The sequence below is a fragment of the Crinia signifera genome, chromosome 2 (assembly GCF_055691185.1).
Source record: "Crinia signifera chromosome 2, ASM5569118v1, whole genome shotgun sequence".
Taxonomy (NCBI): domain Eukaryota; kingdom Metazoa; phylum Chordata; class Amphibia; order Anura; family Myobatrachidae; genus Crinia; species Crinia signifera.
Window position 1 is genome coordinate 153,777,149 of NC_139218.1, and position 27,903 is coordinate 153,805,051.

The 27,903-nt window shown below is 43.5% G+C and overlaps 1 protein-coding gene across 1 annotated transcript in view; it reads left to right on the forward strand.

Annotated features, from left to right (window-relative positions):
- RNPEP (arginyl aminopeptidase) overlaps window positions 1-27,903 on the forward strand; it is a 111,170-nt gene that overhangs the window by 30,674 nt on the left and 52,593 nt on the right. The window contains exons 2-3 of the mRNA XM_083173139.1: window positions 22,941-23,081; window positions 27,699-27,844. Of these exons, the coding sequence (XP_083029265.1) occupies window positions 22,941-23,081; window positions 27,699-27,844 (287 nt within the window). The remainder of the gene's footprint in view (window positions 1-22,940; window positions 23,082-27,698; window positions 27,845-27,903) is intronic.

Below are 27,903 nucleotides of genomic sequence, written 5' to 3' on the forward strand. Positions count from 1 at the left end.
TTAAAGGTACAATTATTTACAAGTCAAAATCATGCTTTGTAAATGATTGCCCCTTTTAAGCAAAACTAACCTGTGTGATAAACAGACAAGCTATTTTTTTTAATCTAAAATAAATCTTTCCACTTACTTTTCCCTGAGTGACCCACATATTTACTTGATAATCTCAGCTAGAAACAACAAGGAAGACCTGCTGAAAGGGGGCTCATTTATCAAGCAATATTTGTAGCCATATCCTCAAACTCCAGTTTTTGGAGAATAGCTGCACATCTTAATTATCCCCAGAATGTAATAAGGATAGACCTCAGCAGATGTTTCTGATACCTGCTGCAATCCTTCGATATCCAACCCCATGGGTTTCTATGTGGTCCATTGTTGTTCCAACAGGGTTCCCCAAGAATCCACTGCCAGAAGTGGCTTATGTGCATTGTGGTCTGGCTTACCACGCATGTGCAGCCCCTCCACCATCCCACACAGCACATTGCTGGGATGGACCCCTGTCCCTGCGGGTGCTGATTGATACATCGGCTTGATGTGAATGCATATTGCAATACAATCCATACACAGGCTTTCTAAGCGATAATGTGAACAGTATACAGCCTACTGTGGAAACTCAATATCTCATTTTCAGACAAGGGAGTCAGCTGCAGAATGACAGCTCCCCTCCCCGTTGTCGGCCCCTTTTTTCCCTGGCATCGGCAAGTGAGTATGCACTTGCCGATGCCGGTGGGGACTTCGTTAGTGTGTATGGCGCTTAAGATAGAGCCCAGATTGTATTGACTATGCAGTTTATGGGGTCAATTAAATTCTCAGCGCTATGAATAGTGCTGGGAGGGATTCCCTGGAGCTGTTCATATCAGCGTGCTGTTATGTCGGAGAATGCCGATACCCACAAGTACCGCCATTTTCTGACTCAAGTGCCTCTTGCAATGATGTTTGTGGTTCACTGGGGCACAAAACAGCATTGCTGCCCTATTTTTTATTGAAGTTCTGCTTGCACCCCAGGAGGAGCACAAGCAGAAACCCACTAGTCGGAGTTAGCAGCAGGTTGATTAGAATAGCTTCAGGAGCTACCTCCTGGTGCTATTCACAGTACACTGTATTTACTAGACTCCTATGATAAAAGGCCCCCTAGGGGTAAAATTACTATTATAGCACGAATCAAATCCTTACATAAGACGGCAGCAAATGGGAGTTCTGTTAAAGACGGGAAGTCTGTGGCTCTCACCTGGGGAGTTGTCAGATATTGCATACAATCATTCGATTTTGACCGCATTGGTGTGATAAATCGCATGATTGTATTCACATCGAATGTGTCACCCAACGCAATTTGCGGACCGTCAGGTAGAATGTCATGTCGATAGATATTATGTGCTGCACATATTATTTATCAAATTGCATGAACAATCACATGTGGTTTTTAACCACATGCATTTGCTGGCAATACAGGCGCCAGGAGGGCTAGAATTTGAAAAAAAACATTTAAACTGGGCGGCCCTCTGATTGTTTGAGAGAGACCTATCTCAGCATCAGCAGCCGCCTGAATGTGTGACCTCTGTGGGGCAACCCACAATTTAAAATTTTTTTTTTTTAATTCTGCCGCATACCAGCCCACCTGCTGCACCACTGCTAGAACTTTTCCAGCACCCAATGTGCCATCACAAGTGGCGTGCGGCATCGGGTGCTGGGGAAAAAAAGCACTTGGCGCCAAAAGATGTGATGGGATAGCACAATTGTTTTGGCACTATAAGATCTATTGCAACTCTCAGCTTACTCCTCAGAACGTGTGCAGTATACTATCCATCTCACGACACGTGGGACTGTGCATTAAATCGTAATCGTACCAAAACACCTCACAAAGTGCACAAAAACACATAATGCATCGTTCAAGTCGTCTAAATTGTTAATTCGGGCCTGAAATAGTTCTGATATATGGCCACTTTTATACTTGGTAACCATGATTTTGCTATAATTTTTTGACATTAGCAAAAACTTGTAAATGGTATGGAATATACGTATTCCAATTACACCATGCTTTTACAGTATGTGCCTGCAGTTGAGAACAACAGTGCACCAATAGGTGTGCTTTTGAATGGCCTTTACTCCTCTCTCCCACCCAACAGGTGCAAAATTTAGTTCCATATTGCACATAAACACAGTTGTATTTGGCATATGGGGCCAAATGTTAAGACAATCATTTGCAAGGCATGGTTTTGCCTTGTAAATTATTGCCCCTTTAAAAAAAACCTCAGAGACTGGCCAGCATCCTTCATGGCTGCCAAACTTGCAGGCTATTACATTTGGGCGTTGGTGTTGTGTTTTCTGTACACCAGAGTATAATCTCCCAATCTAATATGTTTCTGGTGCCTCAGTTTATAATGATCAACTATGTATGTACAGTGTGTGTGTGTATGTATGTGTGTGTGTATATGTATATATATATATATATATATATATATTCATTCACTCTTTCTGACAAAATATTTCTTAGATGGACAAAACCATGTGCACTGCAGGTGAGGCAGGTGTAAAACCCCACCCAAATCTAATTATCTCTGCACAAGTAACACCTGCCTCACCTGCAGTGCACATGGTTTTGTCCATCTAAGAAATATTTTGTTAGAAAGAGTGAACTAGAATAAGGGCCACAGTTCCTGCTGGAGCCTGCAGAAAAATAGCCCTGTCTGTGTGTGTGTGTGTGTGTGTGTGTGTGTGTGCGTATATACAGGGAACAGGAGCCACGCCCAACGTGTTTCGCCACCATTGGACGGTGTCCACATCTCTCCCTCTCGGATATAGGTAAAAACATACAAATATTTTTATCTAGCAAGAACATGCTACATACGAAATCCATCCGTCTAGAAAAAATAATAGATAACGGATGGAAAGAAATCTATTTAATAATAAATGAAAAATACATATATGAAAAATCACTATAAAAAATTCTTTATTTAAAAACATACATAGACATATTATCAAGTTATCATTAAATAATTTCCGGAGGAGACTTCCGGTTCCGCCCTGGGATGAAGCGGTAGCAGGAGAGGAGAGCTCCGCTGCCAGGCTGCCCAGAACACCATTTCACGGCGATTTAGCCTCCCAACAGACCGCTCGCCACCCCCCTACCTCCACCAGGAACCCAGCGCTGCATGAAACGCTATTATAGCGCCATGCCAAGCACCGCCAGCAAACACAGAAGAGAGAGAGAGCCCCGGACCCCTGCATCCAAGATGGCGCCGGACGCCTCTTCCAGCAGCGCGGCTCCACAACCACCGCAGCAAACACACCAAAATGATGCCTCATCGGTACCTGCTGCTCACTTCTCGTCAGACTGGGTCACAAATAGTGAGTACTCTCCCCCAGACCAGCCGCTGCCACCCTCCAGCGCGCCAGTCACATATGGTGACATGGTCGCCGCTATAAGAGCTGCAATAGGACCCCTGCTTAAAGAACAAACAGCGGACATAAACCGCCAAATTGCTAACCTGCAGCAAAGGGTCCTTGTTACTGAGCAAACCGTAGGAGCTACCTTTGCTGATGTAGCAGATATGAAGCAAGCACTGCACACTGCCCATAAGGATATCAATTACCTGCATAATAAGGTGCAAGACCTTGAGAACCGCTCAAGAAGATGTAACTTAAGAATTATAGGGCTCCCTGAAACCATGAAAGGACAGGAGCTTTTTGATTTCATCAGACTCACGTTACCTGAGCTTTTGCAGATAGCAGACAGATGCAATGACCTCATAATAGAAAGGGCTCATCGCCTAGGCACACTTAGACCACAAGAGGGGGCCAGACCCCGAGCTGTGATCTTTAAAACTCTAAATTTCCTGCATAAGGAGTTGATCTGGTCTGCCTCCCGTAAAATACGTGACATCACTTGGCAGGGAAACAGGATCCTGATATTCCAGGACTTCTCTGCCGAACTGTCCAAATCCCGGAGAGACTTTGCCCCTCTATGCTCACAGCTGATACAGAAAAACATCAAGTTTGCCATGTTGTATCCGGCCAAACTTCGTATTTTCCAAGGAACGTCCCACAAAGATTTTACCTCTCATCATGATGCTGAAGCGTATGTCAAAGAAGCAGATGCTACTATCCACCAAGACAAAGATTGGGCAGAAGATTGATACCATCCTGATCTCTTAACCTCGATACATACCCTCCCCCCCCCCCCCCCCTAAATCGACTGTGACCCAACTAAACTTACCCCTGCTACAGCTCACACCCCCCTCCCTCCCAACCACTGGAACCTGATTAGCCTAACTACAGCTGAATCATTCCCCCCCCCCCCCCCCCGAAGCAAAACTGGTGTTCTCAAAGCATTAGAACTCAAGCACATGCTTTAAAACCTTACCGTTAACACCAAGACCCTGGAGCAACATCACCACCACCAGATTTCTACTCCAAGGACCAAACCGTACATCTTGACACTCCATTTGAAAACCAGCCAGATACACCTCTTCCGCAAGACTAAACTCCCCCCCCACCCCACCCCCATCGCCTCTCACGCTGAGAAATTGGACACGAAACCCCTTCCCCTGCCCCCCCCCCCCCTCACCTGACACCCTACCTCCCACCCTAGCGCTTGTGGCGAGCGCCCTGATTTAAAATGTTTTACCGTTAATGTTTGGGCTTCTCCTGGCCTAGGAGCCGCCCTCCAGTTTGAAGATACACACGCTCAGAGAAGCGTGCATTTTTTGCACTTTTCCACTTGGAAGTCGTATTTGTTGTCTATGTTAACCTTCCCTATGTTCCTCCCCTCCCCTCACCCCACCCTTGCGATGACTAATAATTTAAACAATGCTTTTTCTCTCCCCAACCACTCTCTACTTCAAGAATTGTACCACATTCTAATGCCAATTTTATTTTATGATGTCTTCCCTAGCTATCGGTAGTTGGAATGTGGGGGGCATCAACTCCCCCCAAAAAAGAAAACGCATCTTGATGTATCTAAACAAGCTCCGGTTGGATATCGTATGCCTGCAGGAAACCCACCTCACACCATCAGAAACAGCAAAATTACAGATCCTACAGTGGCAAGTCCTATCCTCAGCCTCCTATAACTCAAAAGCCCGAGGGGTCGTGATCCTAGGTAAGAGGCAGACACCAATGACCGCTGAAACACTACACGCTGACACTGCAGGCAGATATACACTATGCCGCATCACAATAGCACAAACCCAATACCTCATACTCAACGTATACGCCCCAAATACCTACTCGAAACTTTTCTTCCTTGAGATAATTAAATTACTTACACCCTACCTACACCAACCCATAATCCTCTGCGGAGACCTAAATTTAATATCCCACCCCATCCTAGATAAACAAACACAACACACCAGACCTCTACCCAAATTAGGCATCCCAGCAATGGCTCAAAAATTACACCTACTTGATATCTGGCGGCTTCTCAACCCCACAGAACGAGACTTTACATGTCTATCAGCAGCCACTGGAAAAATGTCTAGAATAGACTACATATTAGCATCAACCACTTTACTTCCCAAGATCACCTCAACATCAATTGAACCAATAATGATCTCGGATCATGCAGTAATAACAATTTCCCTCACAATCGCCCAAGAGAGAAGCTCATTCATCACATGGAGATGCCCGTCCTCTCTAGCCACCTCAGAGTCCCTACGCACCATCGTCACAAAAGCTTGGGAAGAATATTCCATAAATAATAGAGACACGGCCCTATCCAATCCACCACTCTTTTGGCAGGCCTCTAAGGCCACAATAAGAGGGAGGATAATCTCACACACCTCCTACCAGAGAAAATCCACAGCTAACGAATTTTCCCAAGCCCAAACTAACCTGACCACTGCCTTTGCAAACTATAAACAATCCCCCACCCCACAAAACAGAGCAGAATACTGGACGGCCAAAACCACCTTTGAAGGCCTCTTTATTAAATCGGAGGCCTCCTACATCTTTGCAGCCAATGCAAAATTTTATAAATTCGGTAATAAAACCAGCAAACTGATGTCTAATCTCCTCAAGGGCCACCATGCCCCTACCACCATTCACCCCTTAAAGCGCCCCGATGGCACAATAACAAAATCTAATGCCCAAATAGCTGAAACCTTAAACGGCTACTATAAATCCCTTTATTCAGCACCCACATCCGACAATACCCAAGCTGATGATTTCTGGAACAACATCACCACACCCCACCTTCCCCCAGATTCAGCCAATTCCCTTACCAAGGACTTTACCCTAGAGGAGGTCCAAACCGCTATAGCAGGGCTGAAACCGGGGAAAGCGCCTGGCCCAGATGGCCTAACATCAGAGTACTATAAGCTTCTCTCCCCCCCATATATCCCCCACACTAGTAGCGACTTATAACTCTATACTCCACAGTGACATTGCCCCGCCGTTCTTCAATGCAGCCACAATCAAGGTGATCCCCAAACCGGGGCGAGACTTAGCAGACCCGGGCTCTTATCGCCCAATATCCTTACTAGACATAGACTATAAGATATTAACGAAGATTGTCGCAGAGAGACTGAAGATCTTACTCCCAACACTTATACATGGAGATCAGACGGGTTTTGTTATGGGAAGAAACCTAGTCACTAACATCCGCAGAGTCCTCTCAGTGTTGCATCAATCCCAGTTGGCCATGTCGGGCGCCCCGCTGGCGATACTCTCCCTGGATGCGGAAAAGGCGTTCGACATGGTCCACTGGGATCACTTGTACTCAGTATTGCGAAAATTCTCCTTCCCAGAAACATTTATCAAACTATTAAACACACTTTACGCAGGCTCAGCATCCAGAATCCAATGTAACGGTACCCTATCAGAACCTTTCCCCATACTCCGAGGAACCAGACAGGGATGCCCCCTCTCACCCTTACTATTTGCCCTAGCCCTCGAACCCCTAGCCATAGCTCTTCGCCAATCCCCTACCTTCCAAGGCATTCAAATAGGAAAAGTAGACCTCAGAGTCTCTCTATTTGCAGATGATATGCTGCTCTTCCTTACCGCACCTGAACACTCCCTCCCAGAAGCCTTCAAAATAATTGACCAATTTAGCTCCTTTTCAGGATACAAAATTAATATGAACAAATCAGAATTAATGACCCTAAAAGGCCCCCCACCCTACTTCCCAGACAGACCAGACCTCCAAAAAATCAAACTCCAACATGTACAGATCAAATATCTAGGGATCCAAATCCCAACAAAAATGTCCAAAGTATACTCATCAAATTATGACCCCCTACTCACCTCCATATTTAAATCTATGGAAACTTGGAAAGATCTCCCGCTATCTTTACTAGGTAGAGCCGAGGTTATAAAATCTATGCTGTTACCCAGACTGCTCTATATGATACAAATGCTCCCGCTACGTATATCCAACAAAGACATACAACACCTAAACTCTCACATCATAAAATTCCTCTGGAACTCAAAAAAATCCAAAATTGCACTAGCCAAACTTCAGATACCCAAGCCCCAAGGAGGACTGGGCATCCCAGATTTAAAACAATACTCAAAAGCCTTGCTATGCCGCTTCGCCTTAGGCTGGCTGGCTGAACTCAGTAACTATTCAGAATATGAGATAGACTGCGCAATGTTTGCCCCATATTCCCCAGGAGCCCTCTTGCATACACCTCGAAAACACATCCCGCCCCACATCCTACACAACAGACTATTCGCTGACACTCACTCAGCATGGTGGTCTGCCTCAAAGGACCTAGGTCGCGACCCCGAGGTCTCCCCTTGGCTACCAATATGGGGAAACCCAATGTTTTCTCCTGGAATTGATAGCTCCATCCTCCTTAGACTTCGAAACAAAGGACTAAAAATTGTTTCCCAGGTCTTTGACCCAGGAGGCAAATTATACTCCACTGCAGAACTCCAATCCAAATTCAATTTGCCCAACAATAGTTTATTCCCACTTTACCAGATACGACACTTTGCAAACTCATTACCCCCACTCATACCATACACACCAGCCACACTAGTATTAAAGAAACACATAGTCTCCTTACAAGCAGCATCATTCAAAACCAAACATATATATAAACTTCTCGCTACCCTTCCAGCAGAAAAGAACTGGAAACAAATCACAGCTAGATGGATGAATGATTTTCCTTTATTGACTGACAACAACTCACTTCACAAATACCATCATAACACTTTACGCATCCTGAAGTCCTCCATTTTACAGGAGGTACACATCAAAGTACTTCATAGGGCATACACATCACAACACCGTAGAAGCTTCTTTGTGGAGGAGGAAACAGGTATGTGTCCTAAATGTCGGTTCCATACGGCCTCCTTTATACATAACTTCTGGACCTGCAGGCATATAAGAAAATTCTGGTTCAAGCTTGTTTACTACATCAACTGCAACTTCAAAATAAAGGTATGTTTAGACCCTCTCCCATTAATGTTTGCTAACTTCGAACCTTGGGCACTCCCACCTGGATCAGATCATCTGATCCCGATTTTAACGCTTACCGTCACTATTGCGAAAAAAGTGATATTAAACTCGTGGATCTCTCACCACATACCCAACATAAACGAAGTTGAAACATTAATGTTGAAATATATGTACTATGATAGATATGACACACTAAGGCACTTCGATGCCCCAATCTCCCGCTTCTATAAAACCTGGGGCCCATTCATACATAGCCGTGACCCTGACTTGAAAGATAAAATTTGCAAACTTTTCGAAACACATATAGATAATTTTTATGTATAACTTAGCAGAATATTCTTCTCTTTACCCTCCGAATAGCTAAGAGACACAAATCTAACTAAAATTGTTGTCGCAACACAAACCCCCCCCCCCCTTCCTGCCTTCCCCCCCCCCCCCCCCTTTTTCCCCCATTTACTGCACATTTGAAAATTTGTATGTTACATGTTATATTTGTATATCACAAATTTATAAAATATGAAAATGAAGGGCACATGAGTCCAAATATCACCTGCAATAATAAGAAAATCCAAACTTTATAAGAAGCAATGTGAATGTATGTAAAGGAATTAACCGTAAATGTAAACATTGCTAGATCATTTAAATATATATACACTGTCTATGCAAAATTGTACAACCTGATGTAAAATCCATCCATTTGTGACAAATGTGAACCTGAATAAATATATTTTCAAAAAAAAAAAAAAAAAAAATTTCCGGAGGAATGTCATGACAGTAGCACAAACCTGCAGATTTACAAACAGGAGACCTTATCACAAGCATTAATAAAAATAATACACAAAAGAACTTAATGTTCTGCCAGACTCTATGTCGGAAGCGGTCATAGTAGTCCTCCCTAAACCTGGGAAGGACCCTGAATGGATTCTTATAGGCCTATCTCCCTAATTACGACAGATGCTAAAATCCTGGCAAAAATCCTGGCTATACGGCTAAATAGTGTAATTTTATCCATAATTCATCCGGACCAGACCGGCTTTATGCCGGGCATGTCCACCTGTACTAACCTGAGGTGCCTGTACACACATATTCAGGCTGTCCATATGGAAGAGTCGCATTCGGTTGTGGTCTCATTCGATGCTAATAAGGCCTTTGACTGTCCAATGGCCCTATCTGTGGCAGGTAATGAAACTTATGGGGTTTGGACCTCGGTTTTTGAAATGGGTGCAGCTGCTATACCTTCATCCGTTGGCCAGGATTTCTGTCAATGGCCACACGTCACCCCCTTTTCGGCTGGGACGAGGTACTAGGCAGTGATGCCCACTCTCTCCTAGTCTATTTGCCATAGCAATTGAGCCATTGGCGTGTGTGCTCAGGAACCATCCCGATATATTTGGACTAACATTGGGACAGAGAACTGACACTGTGGCGCTTTATGCAGACGACTTGTTATTGCACCTAAAGGACTACAGGTTGTCTATGCCAATTGCCTTACAGATAATGGAGGAATTTGGTAGTTTCTCAGGCCTTACCATAAACTGGGCTAAATCATCCATTATGCCCCTGCGGGGTTCCCCACCTCTTAACCCGGGTATCCCTCTTCCACTTTGCTGGGTTTCCCAGTTTAAATACTTGGGGATCCTTGTCACTAATAATAGCCACGATTTTATTCCTCAGAACTTAACTCCGATTTTATCCTATATTAAAGACAAAACTTCAGTTTGGAGCAAAATGCCCCTAAACGTTCTTGGCAGGGTTAGTTTGACTAAAATGATCGTACAACCTAAGGTGATATATGTGTTACAGCAGGCACCAGTCTATGTCCCGGTCTCCTTTTTTCGACATCTGAATAGTTTGCTGTCCTCCCAATTTGGGCGAACAAACGCCCTAGGATTAGCATTGATACACTTACCAGGCCGAGAACAGATGGGGGTCTGGCCCTGCCACAGTTTAGACTTTACTACCACACTTGTCAACTTTCCCACATTAGGCTTTGGGTACAGGATAATGATCGGTCATCACTTCCCGCTGTGTTTCTACATAACATTTGCCCCATGGTAACACCCCTACAGTTATTGTTAGGCGGCAAGATGCCCAGATGGGCTCCCCCACTGGTTGTCCAAGCCGTCAAGATTTGGCAGGAGGTCCAGTGGATAATGGGCTATACTGATATTGATCCGGAAGCTCCCCTCTGGCACTCCATGCAACTCTCTGAGACCGCGTGTTTGTCGGCTAGGCAGCTCCGGTCGTCTCGGGGCGTGGTGACTATTGGGCTGCTCTATGAGTCCAGTGTGCTGAAGTCATTTCAACAGTTGAAGGAGGAGTATGAACTGTCTCAGCTTTATTTTTTTAGGTACCTGCGACATGCCCTGGGTACACAATTTAACAATATTCCCCCCATATTGACACCTTCCCCGACAAGGACTTTTATAAGTAACTCTTTGACTTACTCACTTTTACTTTCATATATACATAAGGATTCCCTCCCCACTCTAAAGTCTAAGTGGGAGGTAGATATTGGGCAGCTTGGGGAGGAAGAGTGGGAGGAGGCGTTGGCACTTCCCAGACATGCTACGGTCTCGGCGAGATTCCAACAGGTGCAACTATTCATACTGCCCAGGACATACCTGACCCCAACAAAACTTGTAACCTTTGGACGACGTGCCACCCCAGACTGTCCTAAATGCCACTCCCTGCAGGGGTGCTTTTGGCATCTACTGTGGGATTGTCCCTTGGTCTCCTCCTTCTGGGCTGGTGTTCAAGCGACTATAGTTACTACTGGGATCTCTGATCAGGCACTGACCCCCAAGCTATGTGTACTGGGCAGTAGGGAAAATACCCCTCTTAACAATACAGAATGTCAGTATGTGATAAATCTCTGTTCTCTTGCGAAGGTGGTGATAGCTAGGCACTGGATGGTTAGCCTGGGTCCTACATTGGTGGAGTGGAAGGCCCTGGTAAACACTACTGTACAAAGTGAAAAATATGTATACATGTCTCGTGGTACTATGGCTAAGTTTGATAAAATTTGGAACAGATGGTTGGAATCCCCACACTCTTCATTCCATTCATAATATCACTGGGTCCGCAATCTAGTAACCACTTTGGGGATTAGTAGTTGAAATAGGAATGTGTCTGGACTAGGTTATTACTATTCGTATCGACCGGCTCCTGCCTATCTATTCGTTGGGAGATGTTGTTTCAATGTGATGCTCTTTTTGTATGTGGGATATATCCCCTTATCGATGTCTGCATGATACCCTCTTTACTCTTTTCTTGTATTCTTTCTTTTTCCTTTTCTCTTTCTTCAAGTATTAGAAATTGATATTTTGGCATAGATATTTCAAATGTACAGAACTCAGACATTAAGTGCTTAATGTTGTCTTTATTTCTATAAGTGCATAACACCATATATTTAATACAATTGTATGCAGATTATATTCATGTTTCGAAATGGATATGCATAAGTATCTTTGTATGTGATTGATCACTGTGTTACAATGATCTGTACAGTTTTTATTTTATTGTCTAATAAAAAGACTTTATTTAAAAAAAATAATAATACACAAAACAGCAATATATACCTATATAAATACTGTGAAAGATAAAACCGGTGATAGACTCACTTTTGTGTCGACCTATTCGATTGCTTCTAAACGTATAAAAAATACCATACTGAAACATTGGCATGTATTGCAGGCAGATGCCACCATTGGCCACATATGTCATTCTGCACCGATGTTTTGTTATAAAAAAAGCAATAGTATTAGGAATATTATTGCAAAATCTGATGTGATACCTGTGAAAAAAAAACCTTGTAAAAAAGTTTACATTGGGAAGACAATTAGGACCCTTAAAGAGAGGATCGCGTTACGCCGCTCATCTATTAAAAAAGCTTTTTCAGAGATTGATTCTAACACCCCTCCTGTTGCCAAGCATTTTGTACTACATAAACATTCCATCAAGGACTTATCATTTCAACCAATAGATCAAATCCCACCTCTGAGGAGAGGAGGAGATAGAGGGAAGTTATTGCTTCAGAAGGAATGTTACTGGATCAACCAACTTAACTCTGTCCACCTAATGGACTCAATGAAGATCATTCTTTCAACTGCTTCTTATGATTCATTTCATATTTGTGTCACTTGTTTTTTTGTGTTCTTTTTGTATTTTTCTTTTTGTATTTTATTTGTACAGCTTATATATTCAATATATATTGCCAGTTACTGTACAACAGACATAGTGCACTTGAGGTGACTAGTTTATATCGCTCTATACCTGTAACCATGGGTCTGTGCTCATTTGTCAATTTCTTGTTGTGATCCCATAGAGACATCTCCGTCTGGCGCTATGTGTGGCCTATGGCTGCATTATGGTACCAGCTTGGCGGTGTTTTGTTACTTGAGTTTTGTCATGGAGAGGGGGGTGGTGTCCGGTTAATCCGGATGCGGCATCTCCCTAGCTCCTGACAGCGCTACGGCAGGTTGCCATGGTGACGCGCTTCCGCCCGGTCCTGAGTGACGTCACATCCGGCTCTACTGCCCGCACGCTGTTACAGCGTCTTCACATTCAGTATCTGTGGCCTGACCCTGCGTCCACACCGTCTAATTGACACACAGGTGAGCGCATTTAGTAAATCTCAACTGCTATATATGTCTGTTCATTCTGCCAGTCTAGCATGCTCCTGACGACGGTAGCAGACCGAAACAGCTGTCGAGCATGGCAGACCTGCAGGGGATCCTGTTAAGTATTGCACTGAATTGCTTGTTTTTCCCACTGCATGGACTTTGAAACTTTTTAGGTTGAAAATAAATATATCAGGCCGCCCCTAGGCACAACCTGACTACCCCCCCCCCCCCCCCCGCTATTTTCACATATTCATGTTCAGGCTGAACTTTGAGTTTATATTTATATATATATATATATATATATATATAGAGAGAGAGAGAGAGAGAGATTTGTGGAACCGGCACACTCAACCTTCATGAAACAACTGCTAGGGTGCCAAACTCAGGCTACAGTCCAGGAGGGGGTACAGCCACAATATATATCAGTATAGAGAGCACTCACCAGTCTTCAGATAAGATGCAAGTAAAAGGCTTTTAACCCCTTCCTGACAGAGCTAGTTTTTGCGTTCCTGACAGAGCCATTTTTTTCAAATCTGACATGTCTCACTTAAGTGGGGATAACTTTTTTTTGCTTTTACTTATCCCAGTGATTTTGAGATTGTTTTTTCGTGACACATTGTACTTCAAATTAGTGGTAAATTTGGGTCGATACAGTCTGTGTTTTTTTGTGAAAAATACCAAAATGTCGTGAAAAAATGGAAAATTTAGCGATTTGCAAAATGTTAAATTTTCTGCTTGTGAGACAAATAATCTTACCACTCAAAATAGTTAATAACTAACATAGACCATATGTCTACTTTATGTTTCCATCATTATTTCAACTTCCTTTTAATTTTTTTGGACACTAGGAGGCTTACAATATGAATAGCAAATTCTCAAATTTTCAAGAAAATTTCAAACACTGATTTTTTTAGGGACCAGTTCAGTTCTGATGTGACTTTGAGGGACTTGTATGTGAGACACCCCCATAAATGATGCCATTTCAAAAACTGCACCCCTCACAGTATTCAAAACAGCATTTTGGAAGTTTGTTAACCCTTTAGGTGTTTCACAGGAATTAAAACAAAGTGTAGGTGAAATTTCAAAATTTCATTTTTTTTGCAGATTTGCAATTTTAATACATTTTTCTAAGGAACACAGTACATTTTACTAGAGAAATGTGACTAAAAATTGATTCCCCCAATTCTTTTGTTTTCATAAATATCCTATATGTGGCCCTAGTGTGCACGTTGACCAAACCACAGGCTTCATAATAGAAGGAGCAACTACTTGATTTTGGAGCCTCCTTTTTATGAGATTATTTTTTAGGCACCATGTAGGTTTCTAGGCACCATAAGATGCTAAAATTTAGGAACCCCCCCACAAGTGACCCCATTTTGCAAACTACACCCCTCAGGGAATTCATCTAGGGGTATAGTGTACATTTCAAACCCCCAGGGGTTTCACCAATTGTGGTACAACTGGGCAGTGAAAATGAAAAATTTAATTTTTTACACAAAAATGCAGTTCTGGCTCAAAATTTTTCATTTTCACAAGGAATGAAGGAGACAAAGCCCCCCAAAATCTGTGCCCCAATTTCTACCGAGTACGGCAATGCCTCACATGTGACCAAAAAATACCAGTTGGGTGCATGGCAGGACTCAGAAGGGAAGGAGTGATTTTTGGATTTTGCAGCTCAGATTCTGGTGGAATTTTGGTGGGTGCTATGTCGCATTAGCAAGACCCCCCAAGCACCAAGACAGTGGAACCCCCCCACAAGTGACCCCATTTTGCAAACTACACCCCTCAGGGAATTCATCTAGGGGTATAGTGTACATTTCAAACCCCCAGGGGTTTCACCAATTTTGATACAAGTGGGCAGTGAACATGAAAAATTACATTTTTTTACACAAAAATGCAGTTCTGGCTCAAAATTTTTCATTTTCAGAAGGTATGAAGGAGAAAAAGCACCCCAAAATCTGTGCCCCAATTTCTCCCGAGTACGGCAATGCCTCACATGTGACCAAAAAGTACCAGATGGGTGCATGGCAGGACTCAGAAGGGAAGGAGTGATTTTTGGATTTTGCAGCACAGATTTTGGTGGAATGAATGGTGGGTGCTATGTTGCACCAATACAGTGGAACCCCCCCACAAGTGACCCCATTTTGCAAACTACACCCCTCAGGGAATTCATCTAGGGGTATAGTGTACATTTCAAACCCCCAGGGGTTTCACCAATTTTGATACAAGTGGGCAGTGAACATGAAAAATTACATTTTTTTACACAAAAATGCAGTTCTGGCTCAATATTTTTCATTTTCACAAGGAATGAAGGAGAAAAAGCACCCCAAAATCTGTGCCCCAATTTCTCCCGAGTACGGCAATGCCTCACATGTGACCAAAAAATACCAGTTGGGTGCATGGCAGGACTCAGAAGGGAAGGAGTGATTTTTGGATTTTGCAGCTCAGATTCTGGTGGAATTTTGGTGGGTGCTATGTCGCATTAGCAAGACCCCCCAAGCACCAATACAGTGGAACCCCCCCACAAGTGACCCCATTTTGCAAACTACACCCCTCAGGGAATTCATCTAGGGGTATAGTGTACATTTCAAACCCCCAGGGGTTTCACCAATTTTGATACAAGTGGGCAGTGAACATGAAAAATTACATTTTTTTACACAAAAATGCAGTTCTGGCTCAAAATTTTTCATTTTCACAAGGAATGAAGGAGAAAAAGCACCCCAAAATCTGTGCCCCAATTTCTCCCGAGTACGGCAATGCCTCACATGTGACCAAAAAATACCAGTTGGGTGCATGGCAGGACTCAGAAGGGAAGGAGTGATTTTTGGATTTTACAGCTCAGATTCTGGTGGAATTTTGGTGGGTGCTATGTCGCATTAGCAAGACCCCCCAAGCACCAAGACAGTGGAACCTCCCCACAAGTGACCCCATTTTGCAAACTACACCCCTCAGGGAATTCATCTAGGGGTATAGTGTACATTTCAAACCCCCAGGGGTTTCACCAATTTTGATACAAGTGGGCAGTGAACATGAAAAATTACATTTTTTTACACAAAAATGCAGTTCTGGCTCAAAATTTTTCATTTTCAGAAGGTATGAAGGAGAAAAAGCACCCCAAAATCTGTGCCCCAATTTCTCCCGAGTACGGCAATGCCTCACATGTGACCAAAAAGTACCAGTTGGGTGCATGGCAGGACTCAGAAGGGAAGGAGTGATTTTTGGATTTTGCAGCACAGATTTTGGTGGAATGAATGGTGGGTGCTATGTTGCACCAATACAGTGGAACCCCCCCACAAGTCACCCCATTTTGCAAAGTACACCCCTCAGGGAATTCATCTAGGGGTATAGTGTACATTTCAAACCCCCAGGGGTTTCACCAATTTTGATACAAGTGGGCAGTGAAAATGAAAAATTACATTTTTTTACACAAAAATGCAGTTCTGGCTCAAAATTTTTCATTTTCAGAAGGTATGAAGGAGACAAAGCACCCCAAAATCTGTGCCCCAATTTCTCCCGAGTACGGCAATGCCTCATGTGTGACCAAAAAGTGGCAGGACTCAGAAGGGAAGGAGTGATATTTGGATTTTGCAGCACAAATTCTGGTGGAATGATGGTGGGTGCTATGTCGCATTAGCAAGACCCCCAAAGCACCAATACAGTGGAACCCCCCCACAAGTGACCCCATTTTGCAAACTACACCCCTCAGGGAATTCATCTAGGGGTATAGTGTACATTTCAAACCCCCAGGGGTTTCACCAATTTTGATACAAGTGGGCAGTGAACATGAAAAATTACATTTTTTTACACAAAAATGCAGTTCTGGCTCAAAATTTTTCATTTTCACAAGGAATGAAGGAGAAAAAGCACCCCAAAATCTGTGCCCCAATTTCTCCCAAGTACGGCAATGCCTCACATGTGACCAAAAAGTACCAGTTGGGTGCATGGCAGGACTCAGAAGGGAAGGAGTGATTTTTGGATTTTGCAGCACAGATTTTGGTGGAATGAATGGTGGGTGCTATGTTGCACCAATACAGTGGAACCCCCCCACAAGTCACCCCATTTTGCAAAGTACACCCCTCAGGGAATTCATCTAGGGGTATAGTGTACATTTCAAACCCCCAGGGGTTTCACCAATTTTGATACAAGTGGGCAGTGAACATGAAAAATTACATTTTTTTACACAAAAATGCAGTTCTGGCTCAAAATTTTTCATTTTCACAAGGAATGAAGGAGAAAAAGCACCCCAAAATCTGTGCCCCAATTTCTCCCAAGTACGGCAATGCCTCACATGTGACCAAAAAATACCAGTTGGGTGCATGGCAGGACTCAGAAGGGAAGGAGTGATTTTTGGATTTTGCGGCTCAGATTCTGGTGGAATGAATGGTGGGTGCTATGTGGCATTAGCAAGACCCCCGAAGCACGGTGAAATTATGAACCTAATATTCCATAGATGTGTGGTATATTTTAAAACACTCCTTTATTCATAGGCCGGGTTTGTCGGGGCAAGTGTCACACTGGAAAATAGTTTGCTTTCTTATTCCCTTTTTATAGCAAACTTTGCACCTTTTTTGTGTCCTGCCCTTTTTTCCAGTGGAGGGGATTTCATCAGGAAAATGCTGCCCTGGTACAATACGGGGACCAGTACTAGAAGTACTGGGGCCCTCTGCCTGCTGGTTCCCAAATATTAGGCCCTTTATGACTTCCTCTTGAAAGTGCATAAATGTCCCCCTCTGGCCGGTAGAACGGAATAGCACGTAAGCGTTATACAGTGCCATCTGGATGATATACACGGCCACCTTCTTGTACCAGATTTTTGTTTTCCGCAGGGCACTGTACGGCTTCAGTACCTGATCTGAAAGATCCACTCCGCCCATGTACCTATTGTAATCCAGGATACAATTAGGTTTGGAGGTGTGGGTACTGGTACCTCGTACAGGGATGGAGGTGGTACTGTCTCCGTGAATTGTTGTCAGTATAAGGACATCCCTCTTGTCCTTATATTTGACCAACAACATATTTTCGTTGCATATTCCCCTGCTTTCACCCCTTCTCATTACTTGGGCAATGTGCGTTTTTGGGAGGCCTCTTTGGTTCTTGCGCACAGTACCGCAAGCTGCTGTACCTCTTGAACCAAGGGCCTTAAACAGGGGGATGCTGGTGTAAAAGTTATCCACATAGAGGTGATAACCTTTATCCAGGAAGGGGTGCACTAAATCCCAGACAATTTTCCCACTAACACCTACGAGGGAGGGGGGGCATTCTGGCGGTTCAATTCTTGAATCCTTCCCTTCATAAACCCTAAACCTGTGGGTGTACCCTGAGGTGCTTTCACACAGTTTATACATTTTTATGCCATACCTTGCCCTCTTACTGGGAAGGTACTGGCGGAATTTAACCCTTCCTTTAAAATGTATAAGGGACTCGTCGATACAAATAAATTTTTCAGGGATGTACACCTCTTCAAATTTGGCACTGAAATGATCAATGACCGGCCTGACTTTGAATAGCCGGTCAAAGGTGGGATCATCTCTGGGTGGGCACTGTGCATTATCGGTGTAATGTATAAATTTAAGAATTGTCTCAAATCGAGTCCGGGTCATGGCCATACGGTAAAATGGAGTACTGTACAGAACATCTGTACTCCAATATTGCCAAATTTCTGGCTTTTTTACTATGCCCATATGAAACACCAGACCCCAAAACGTCATCATCTCTACTGCATCTACAGGGGTCCACCTAGCAAATGATGACGTGGGGTTTTGAGCAATAAACTGCTGGGCATATAAATTAGTTTGGTCCACCATTAAATTTATAAAATCATCAGAGAAAAATAATTTGAAAAAGTCAATTTCTCTGAGACCTGTGGAATCAAATTGGATTCCTGGCATGGCCAAAAACTCAGGAACCTGGGGCTCAAAATTGTCTGGTGGTGGGGTCCATACGAGATCAATTGTTGGGGGGGGGGTCTCAGCTGCTCTACGGGGGCGTCTTTGAGGGGGTCCCTCATCACCAGAGGAGGAAGAGGAGCTTAAGACGAATCCTTCAAATTCCCCGCTTGCATCACTGGCTGTGTCTGAGTCAGAGGCAAGCATGGCATATGCCTCCTCCACTGAATACATTCTCCTGGATGACTGGGAGGACATTTGGGAGGACATTTGGGATGCCATTTTTATTTTTGTGTTACTGGTAGTGAAATGTTTCAACACGTGTATAGTGTAGGGGGGGGTACAAACTTTATTTCAATCCGGGGGGTATGTAGTGTGTAGTGTGTATGTAGTGCAGAAAAAAAAAAAATACTTTATACCAATAAAAAAAAAAAAAATACTTTATACCAATAAAAAAAAAAAAAAATGAAGGGGTTAAAAAAAAAAAAAAAAAAAAGGTCCTGCGCCAAAAATTGAGCACAGATGTTGGTCAGTAACGTCTGTCACTGAACAGCGCTCAAAGGCAACAGGAATTTGATCAAAAAAAAAAAAAAATAGATCAACCCTGTGCCGAAAAAGATGATCAGTGATGTACGTCACTGATCAGCGCACAGCGGCCACAGGACACCCACAAAATCACAGTGTGTGTAAAAAAAAAATTAAAAAAAGACCCCACAGCACACACACAAAAAAAAAAGGTGATCAGTGATGCGACACTGATTACCAGTGAGGTGCAGCAGGTGCACAACCTTTGGTGCAACTGACAGGTATATATAAAAAAAAAAAAACCTCTGTACCCCCAAAAAAGTTGCTGATCACCTCAGATATAGTGATCAGCACAAAAGGCGGGGGCAGCAGACACAAAATTTAGCACTCTCTATCACTCTCTGTCACTATCTCTCTCTATCTCTCACTATCTATCACTCTATGACACTGCAGCAGCAGCACTGACAGGTATATCTATATATAAAAAAAAACCTGCGCCCCCAAAAAGTTGCTGATCAGTTAATTTATACTGATCAGCACAAAAGGAGGGGGCAGCAGTCAGTTATATAAAAAATATATAGCACAATCTGTCACTATCTCTCTCTATCTCTCTCTCTCTCTATCTCTCTATAACTATCACACTGCAGCAGCACAAAATATAGCACTCTGTCACTAGGCCTCTCTATCTATCTCTCTCTCTCTCTCTCTCTCTCTATAACTATATCACACTGCAGCAGCACAAAATATAGCACTCTCTGACACTATCTCTCTCTCTATCTCTCTCTATCTCTCTCTATCTCTCTATCTCTCTCTATCTCTCTCTATCTATCTCTCTATCTAGCTATTACACTGCAGCAGCACAATTTCACAGCACAGGAAGGCACAAGTAGCAACAGGATCCAGGAAGCATCCAGCACACTTAAAGCACAGATCAAGCAGTGATCAAGCAGTGATGAAGCAGCGATCAGGTAAGTATGGAGCAAGGTTCTGGTCAGTATATGGCGGCAGGGGGGTACGGTGACCGCACTGCACGCTATTCCAGACCGGAATGGCGTCTGCAGTGCAGTCACCGTTAGTTTAAATCCCCCTCCTTGGCTGTGATTGGTCCGTCGGTCCGACGGACCAATCACGGCCTTTGGGGGCGGGCGGGGTGAGGTGGGGTGACACCAGTGTCACCCTTACACCCCGCGGTGATTGGTGCTGTACTTTACAGCACCAATCACCTCTGATCCCGTGTCACCGGCGAACGTTATTCGCCGGTGACACAGGAAAACGCTGTGAATGGCTGTTCACACTGAACAGCCAATCACAGCGATCGCCGACGGGGGGGCGGCATCGCAGCCCCCCCTGGGCATGCACGGACATGTCTGCTGTCAGGGACAGCAGACATGTTGAAACTGTCACCGCGTCTATAGACGCGGTGACAGTTTAAATCCATGACGTACATTTACGCCATGTGTCGGGAAGTGCTTCCCGACCATGACGTAAATGTACGTCAAATGTCGGGAAGGGGTTAATACATCACCAAGGTTTCATGCAAATGGTCGACGTTTCGAGCCTCGCTGGGCTCTTTGTCAAGACACACAGACAGGATGGGTCACAGCCCCCGCTGTGACCCATCCTGTCTGTGTGTCTTGACAAAGAGCCCAGCGAGGCTCGAAACGTCGACCATTTGCATGAAACCTTGGTGATGTATTAAAAGCCTTTTACTTGCATCTTATCTGAAGACTGGTGAGTGCTCTCTATACTGATATATATATATATATATATATATATATATATATATATAAATATATAGTCAAACTTAACCCGCAGCGGTACGCACCTTTTTTTTAAATTCTGTAGTGCAGGGAACTCGTCTCCGGAGGGAGAGAGGGCGGGTGGGAGCCTCGAGCCTGGAGCTGAGGCACACACACAGTATGACGCCCACCCTGCACGCCCATTGACACAGCAGCCAATAGCGGCAGGGGGGGGGCAGTGGCTCAGCTCAGCATCAGCACGCTGAGCTAGCTGAACTTCAAGTTCCGGACGGTAACATCGCTGTGGCAGGAGTCAGAGTGCAACTGCAAACACACATGTGAAAGGGCAGTGGTGAGTGACACCGGCAGCGCTGCTCATCATTTGCCAATGCCCGCTCCGCTTGGCCAGGCTCCTGCACTGCCGCCCATACATTGTGCCGGCCCTGATGATAATTCAATACAGGAATGGAGTGATATCACACCCTTCATTTAGACCTGAAGGGGATAATGTTCCTAAAGTATATATCCAAAAGGTCTCTCTTAATTTATTCAATATATCACCCCCACGGTTGTCGAGGCTGACGTGATCGATAGCTTTAAATGAACAATTACTAAGGTCAGAGGAACAGTAATGCATAAACTGATGTGGAACACTATGAAGAGATACTTTATTTTTAATACTATTGGTGTGTTCCAATATATGTAGTTTTAGCTGTGTCTCTACTACACACCCGTAGTAATAAAAATAAAGTATCTCTTCATAGTGTTCCACGTCACTTTATGCATTGCTGTTCCTCTGACCTTAGTAATATTTCATTTAAAGCTATCAAGCATGTCAGCCTCGACAACCGTGGCGGTGATATATTGAATAAATTAAGCAAAAGGGAGACCTTTTGGATACATACTTTAGGAACATTATCCCCTTCAGGTCTAAATGAAGGGTGTGATATCACTCCATTCCTGCACTGAATTATCATTGCTGCTGGTGTGATCTTGGCAGTCAGATGCTGTTGAGCGGTGCTCCTTCTGTCTGCCTTATAGATTGCACTATGCGCATGATGATGTACAGGGTGTGTTTAAAACAACACCCCTTTTTTCTGTAGCTATTTATATAGCTATATATTGCTGTTTTGTGTATTCATTTTTATTAATGCTTGTGATTTGGTCTCCTGTTTGTAAATCTGCAGGTTTTGCTACTGTCATGACATTCCCCCGGAAATTATTTAATCATAACTTGATAATGTGTATATATATTTTAAATAAAGAATTTTTTTATAGTGATTTTTCATATATGTATTTTTCATTTATTATTAAATTGATTTTTTTCCATCCGTTATTTATTATCTTTTCTAGACGGATGGATTTTCATATATAGCATGTGCTTGCTAGATAAAAATTACGTACTTGTGTAGTATCACGGCTCCCATCGCATGCCATATGTAGTGGCATGCGATGCAATGCGATTTTACCGTGTTTTTATGCATTTTTGATAAAAAACGCATCGCATCAGATCGCATGCGATCTGATGCGATGCGATGTCATTTTTCACTGTATCCATGTCCCCTCGCGGGCTTCACAGGTCGTGTCCCCTCGCGGGGCTCGCTGCGCTCGCCACGCTTCGGGCTCGGTGGCTCGCTGCGCTCCCCACACTTTCTATTCTCAACTCCATCATATGTAAAAAAAATTGTAACAAGACCTAGCATTCAACATCATTTTTTTCTTGCCAATAACATGAGTAATGATGGGTCTTTACATTTCTACCCAGGTATGTTGGTTAGAACCAGAACAGACAGCTGGAAAGAAAAAACCCTACATGTATACGCAAGGCCAAGCTGTTTTAAACCGCTGTTTTTTTCCTTGTTTTGATACACCTGCTGTGAAAAGCACCTATTCAGCCAGTATCAAGGTGGGTGAATATCATATAGTATTCTACAAAAGAACATGGTCTAAAAATGAAATTCTTTATGTTTTGCTTCTATGTTATTTTCATAATAGTTTGAGTTGTAAGAAAAAATCTGTGGCCTTCCTAATCGCAACCCATATGGTAACAACACAAAATGCTTAAGTATTGTAGGCTCCTTTTTTCCTGAATTTTTTATTTTTCTCTGGGCAGTATTCAATGAGAAAAATTTGCCCTGTTTTATTGCGAATTTGTGCTTTTTTCGCCTTGGACGGAGCATTTTGCTCTCCAAAAGCGAGCAACCCTATTCAATGTGAAATATTCGCTGTCTTTCTAAGTGATTTTCGCCGTCTCTCTCCGTGTAGCAATTCTCCATCTTTTCATGGAGAGCTGGAATGTGAACTTTTAAACTAAAAGTTTTTTTTTTTTTTTTTTTTTTTTGGTGTCAAAAAATCTGGATTTTTTTTTCTGTGAAGGGGCATGCTATTTGTATTCATGTGCTTATAGCACATGAATATATATTTAATTTAAAAAAAAATATTTAGAAAATTTTTTTTTTACACAGAGCAGCCAGCAGGGGGCTGGAGCTCTCAAGCCGCTCATTAGATATTCATATATTCACTGCATCCGATCATTACATATGCACGATCGGGTGCAGTGAATACTGGGTCCCCCACTGGCTATAGGGGGGGGCAGCTTGTGCTGCCTGGGTCCCGGGGAGTCCAGCTCCCCTCCACATATGTTCTGGGGCACCAAGGGAGACTTTAATCTCCCTGGCTGCCACCGTCTCACGGCTCCCTGCTGCGGACGCTTGTCCGCTGCAGGGGTTAAGACTCGCGGCGAGTCTTTAACCACATTGAATAGAGGGAGCAGGAGTGGCAGCGAGCCCTCCGGAACAGGGCGAGTGCATGGCGAGAGAAAAAATCTCGCCATGCATGGCGAATTTTTTTCATTGAATACTGCCCTCTGTCAGAAATGTGTATATCTGGCAACGAGACAGTGATGTGCTTATTTCCTTTGAGTTGGGACTGAATAATGCTAGTGTACACAGTTGTGGAGTGATAAAGCTGTGGCTCTGTGATTTTGGTGATAGTTAGTAGTTCAGCTGTGCGATCGATGGAAAATAATGCATGGTCATGTGATCCAGTATCGATTGATTGCTCTATCTGTCTCATACCACACCAGTTGGCAACATTATACATAGAAACAGCAGGAGTAATATCAACATTTCAAAGGTTTTTTTTTTATTATTATTTTTATTTCACGGGTATGGATCGAAATGTCAACAGTAAATGGTCGACCACTATTGGTCGACAGGGCATGAGTCTACATAGTAAAAAGGTCAACATGAGGTTTATAACATATTTTTTTGGTGTCTATGTCGACATGGGCACCAAATAAGTGTACCATGTCCCATCGCATGGCTCGCTTCATTGGCCATGCTTCGGGCACACTATTATGTTCCCTGTAAAGTATGAATAAGTCCTTTAAAAAAAAAACGTGAAAAACTTATGTCTACCTTTTTCAATGTTACTGCAAAAAAAAAGACATGAATAAACAGAAGCATAATGTACAGGGGAAGTTGAGGCAACTTCACATAAGGGCGAATCATCCGTTCAAAGGAAAGACTATCATAAAGGCCAGAAAGACAAGTTGTTACCTTAAACCAAAAGAGAATGAAGAATGGAAGCAGTCACATGAAGCAATGTAAATCCAAATGATCGTTTAGGCCTCTGGGAGCCAGTGTACCCAACTTATGCAGAGAAGCCACTCTGCATAGCAATCGCAATAAGTGATAGCCTCTACGCATTGTACTGGTTTCATGATTATTTATCATGTAACGCAATAATGGAAGAGTATGACCAGCTAAGGCAAAATGCTTGGCAACAGGTCGCTGGAGCGAGTGATAAGGGCTGTTCTAATCAGTGGAGTAACTAGATAATTTTCCCCCCTTCCCATACATGCTCATTGCCAGGGGTTACGTGCTCTTTTCCAAGGGTTTCATGGTAGTTTCTCTATCATCCATAGGATATGCTGGTTAGTCTTTACTGTTGGGGTATAGATAGGTGATGAGTGGTGCAGGCACTTTTAGAGTGTAAGTGGATCCTCCTTCTCTATGCCCCACCCTAGTTTTAGAAATGTGCCGATCACATACTCTGGTGCTACAGAGAGAAGATTTTTTTTCTTTATTTTTCCTTCATCCTCTAGGTGTCACTGGAGAATAAAAGGCTACCACAGGGAGCATGGGCACTTTAAATATAAATTAGTGTGACCAACTCCTCCCCTTCTACTTCCCCTCCCAGGTAGTCTTAGATTGTGCCCAAAAGGGAGCAGGTCACACTTGGGCTCACTCCTGGGCATTTTGTAATTAATAGGCTAAAGCAGCAAGATTTGCAGTTTAGGACAGGCAGATAGTTGCTGCTACTATCTAAAACAAACAAGATAAGGTAAGTATTACGTGGGTGCACTGAAAGTCCAATAATAACTCATAAAATTTAACTTTTAATAATCTTTGATAAAATAGGTGAAATATCAAAATATAATGGAAAGAAATTAAAAGAAAAATATAACATTCAAAATATAAATGACCACTGCTCAACTACGTCCTGAATTCACAGGGTTGAGTTGTCCCTGTATGTTTCTAATATGTTACAACAAAAATCCTGTCTCTACGTATGGTGTTAGAGAAATGTGTTACTTTTCTTCTCATGTATTGTTATTGTAATAAGATAAAGAGTAGTTGTTTCGGTACTCTTTACCTAGAACGGCGCCCGCGATTAGAATCGCGTGCGTCGGGGGTAAAAAATCGCGGTCATCGCGGGTAAATCGCGGGTACATTAAAATCGTGTACCAGCGATGACCGCGATTTTCCCATAGGGAACAATGTTAAAAAGCCTGATTGACCGCGATTTTACTTTAAAATGCCTCAATGCCCGCGATTTTCACATAGGAATCAATGTTAAATGGGCTACAGAGCCCAAATAGGCACAATTAACCCTTAAATGTCACCCCAATTTTTGTACGCCACCCCACGATCCACGCCAACCCGAAGCGTGGCGAGCGGCGGCGGTGGTACGCGTCCTCCGACCTTTTCATGCCCTACTATCCACGTCGGCGTGGAGTTGAGAATAGAATAGTGTGGCGAGCGCAGCGAGCCACCGAGCCCGAAGCGTGGCGAGCGCAGCGAGCCCCGCGTGGGGACGCGGATACCTTCACAGTTATACGCGTCCCCTCGCGGGCTTCACAGGTATCCGTGGCGAAAAGCCCGCGAGGGGACGCGTTTACCTGTGAAGGTATCCGCGTCCCCTCGCGGGGCTCGCTGCGCTCGCCACGCTTCGGGCTCGGTGGCTCGCTGCGCTCGCCACACTATTCTATTCTCAACTCCACGCCGACGTGGATAGAAGGGCATGAAAAGGTCGGAGGACGCGTACCGCCCCCCCTCGCGGGCTCGCTGCGCTCGCCACGCTTCGGGTTGGCGTGGATCGTGGGGTGGCGTACAAAAATTGGGGGGACATTTAAGGGTTAATTGTGCCTATTTGGGCTCTGTAGCCCATTTAACATTGATTCCTATGGGAAAATCGCAGGCATTGAGGCATTGAATGCAAAATCGCGGTCAATCAGGCTTTTTAACATTGTTCCCTATGGGAAAATCGCGGTGATCGCGGGCATCGCGTCGCGGCCGTTTATGTACTGCCCGCGATGCCGCGATCACCGCGATGGGCGCCGTTCTAGGTAAAGAGTACCGTAGTTTCTTTATATTACAGATTACTACTACTTGGGCTAAATAGCCATACAGGGTGTTTATATGTGTACACTGAATCAGAGCTCAAAGTGCTTTATACATGCATCTGTTTACAGCATCACAATATTTTATTCCTTTAATTAGTCATTTGTTTGGTGTTCACATTTATCACAGATACATATATGAATCGTGTGTATTCACTTCTACTATTCAGTTCCAACAGTAATAATATGTCTTGTAGCAGTCAGGAAATGATCACTAAATTGGCATACTTAAGTACTTCAAAGCATGTGCTGCCTTCATACCCTGCTAAGATAATACATTGGCAGGTCTTTCTAATGGCTAGTTGCTTGCTGTGTCTGACAATGGGTTGATATTTCTAGGTGTTACCCTCCACACCTATATGACACCGTTCTATTTTACTATATATAAATATGCAGTATTATACTGCTTTTATATGATGGTACAACTGTGTGCTAAGGTCATTATTGTATAAACCCATATCTAATATTTACGCCCTCTGCGGGCTGGTATTGCCATTTACCTGAAATATCACTTCGCCGCCGGGTGTAGTTTGTGCATGAAGCCGCTACTACCCGCTGGAACTGAATTCCTGCTGGTTCCCGCTGAAAAATAGCACTGATGTTTACCATATATTTATTGGAGTGTTTCGTATCAATATCCAGTGATTTACAAGACAATATTTATAAAGACTGGTGACCGTTTGAAAGAGGGGATGACCTTCTAGCAAAAATACCATTGCGTGTGTAAGGGATCTCACACTTTTTGTGACCTCTTAAACCTCTAGCATTCTACAACTTTCCAGCAATAAGCTGTTATATTTCCATTTTTTTCTTATCCTCTCTGTGCATTTCGTTTAGGTTCCAGAGGGTTTCACAGCAATAATGAGTGCAGATAACTGGGATCATCAAGGTGATACATTCATATTCAACATGACACAGCCCATTTCTTCTTATCTTGTGGCTTTAGTAATTGGAGATATTGTGTCTGCAGAAGTAGGACCAAGGTATGGAAATGGAGTGGAAGTTATATTCATAAACTGTTATGATTACTTTATCACTTACG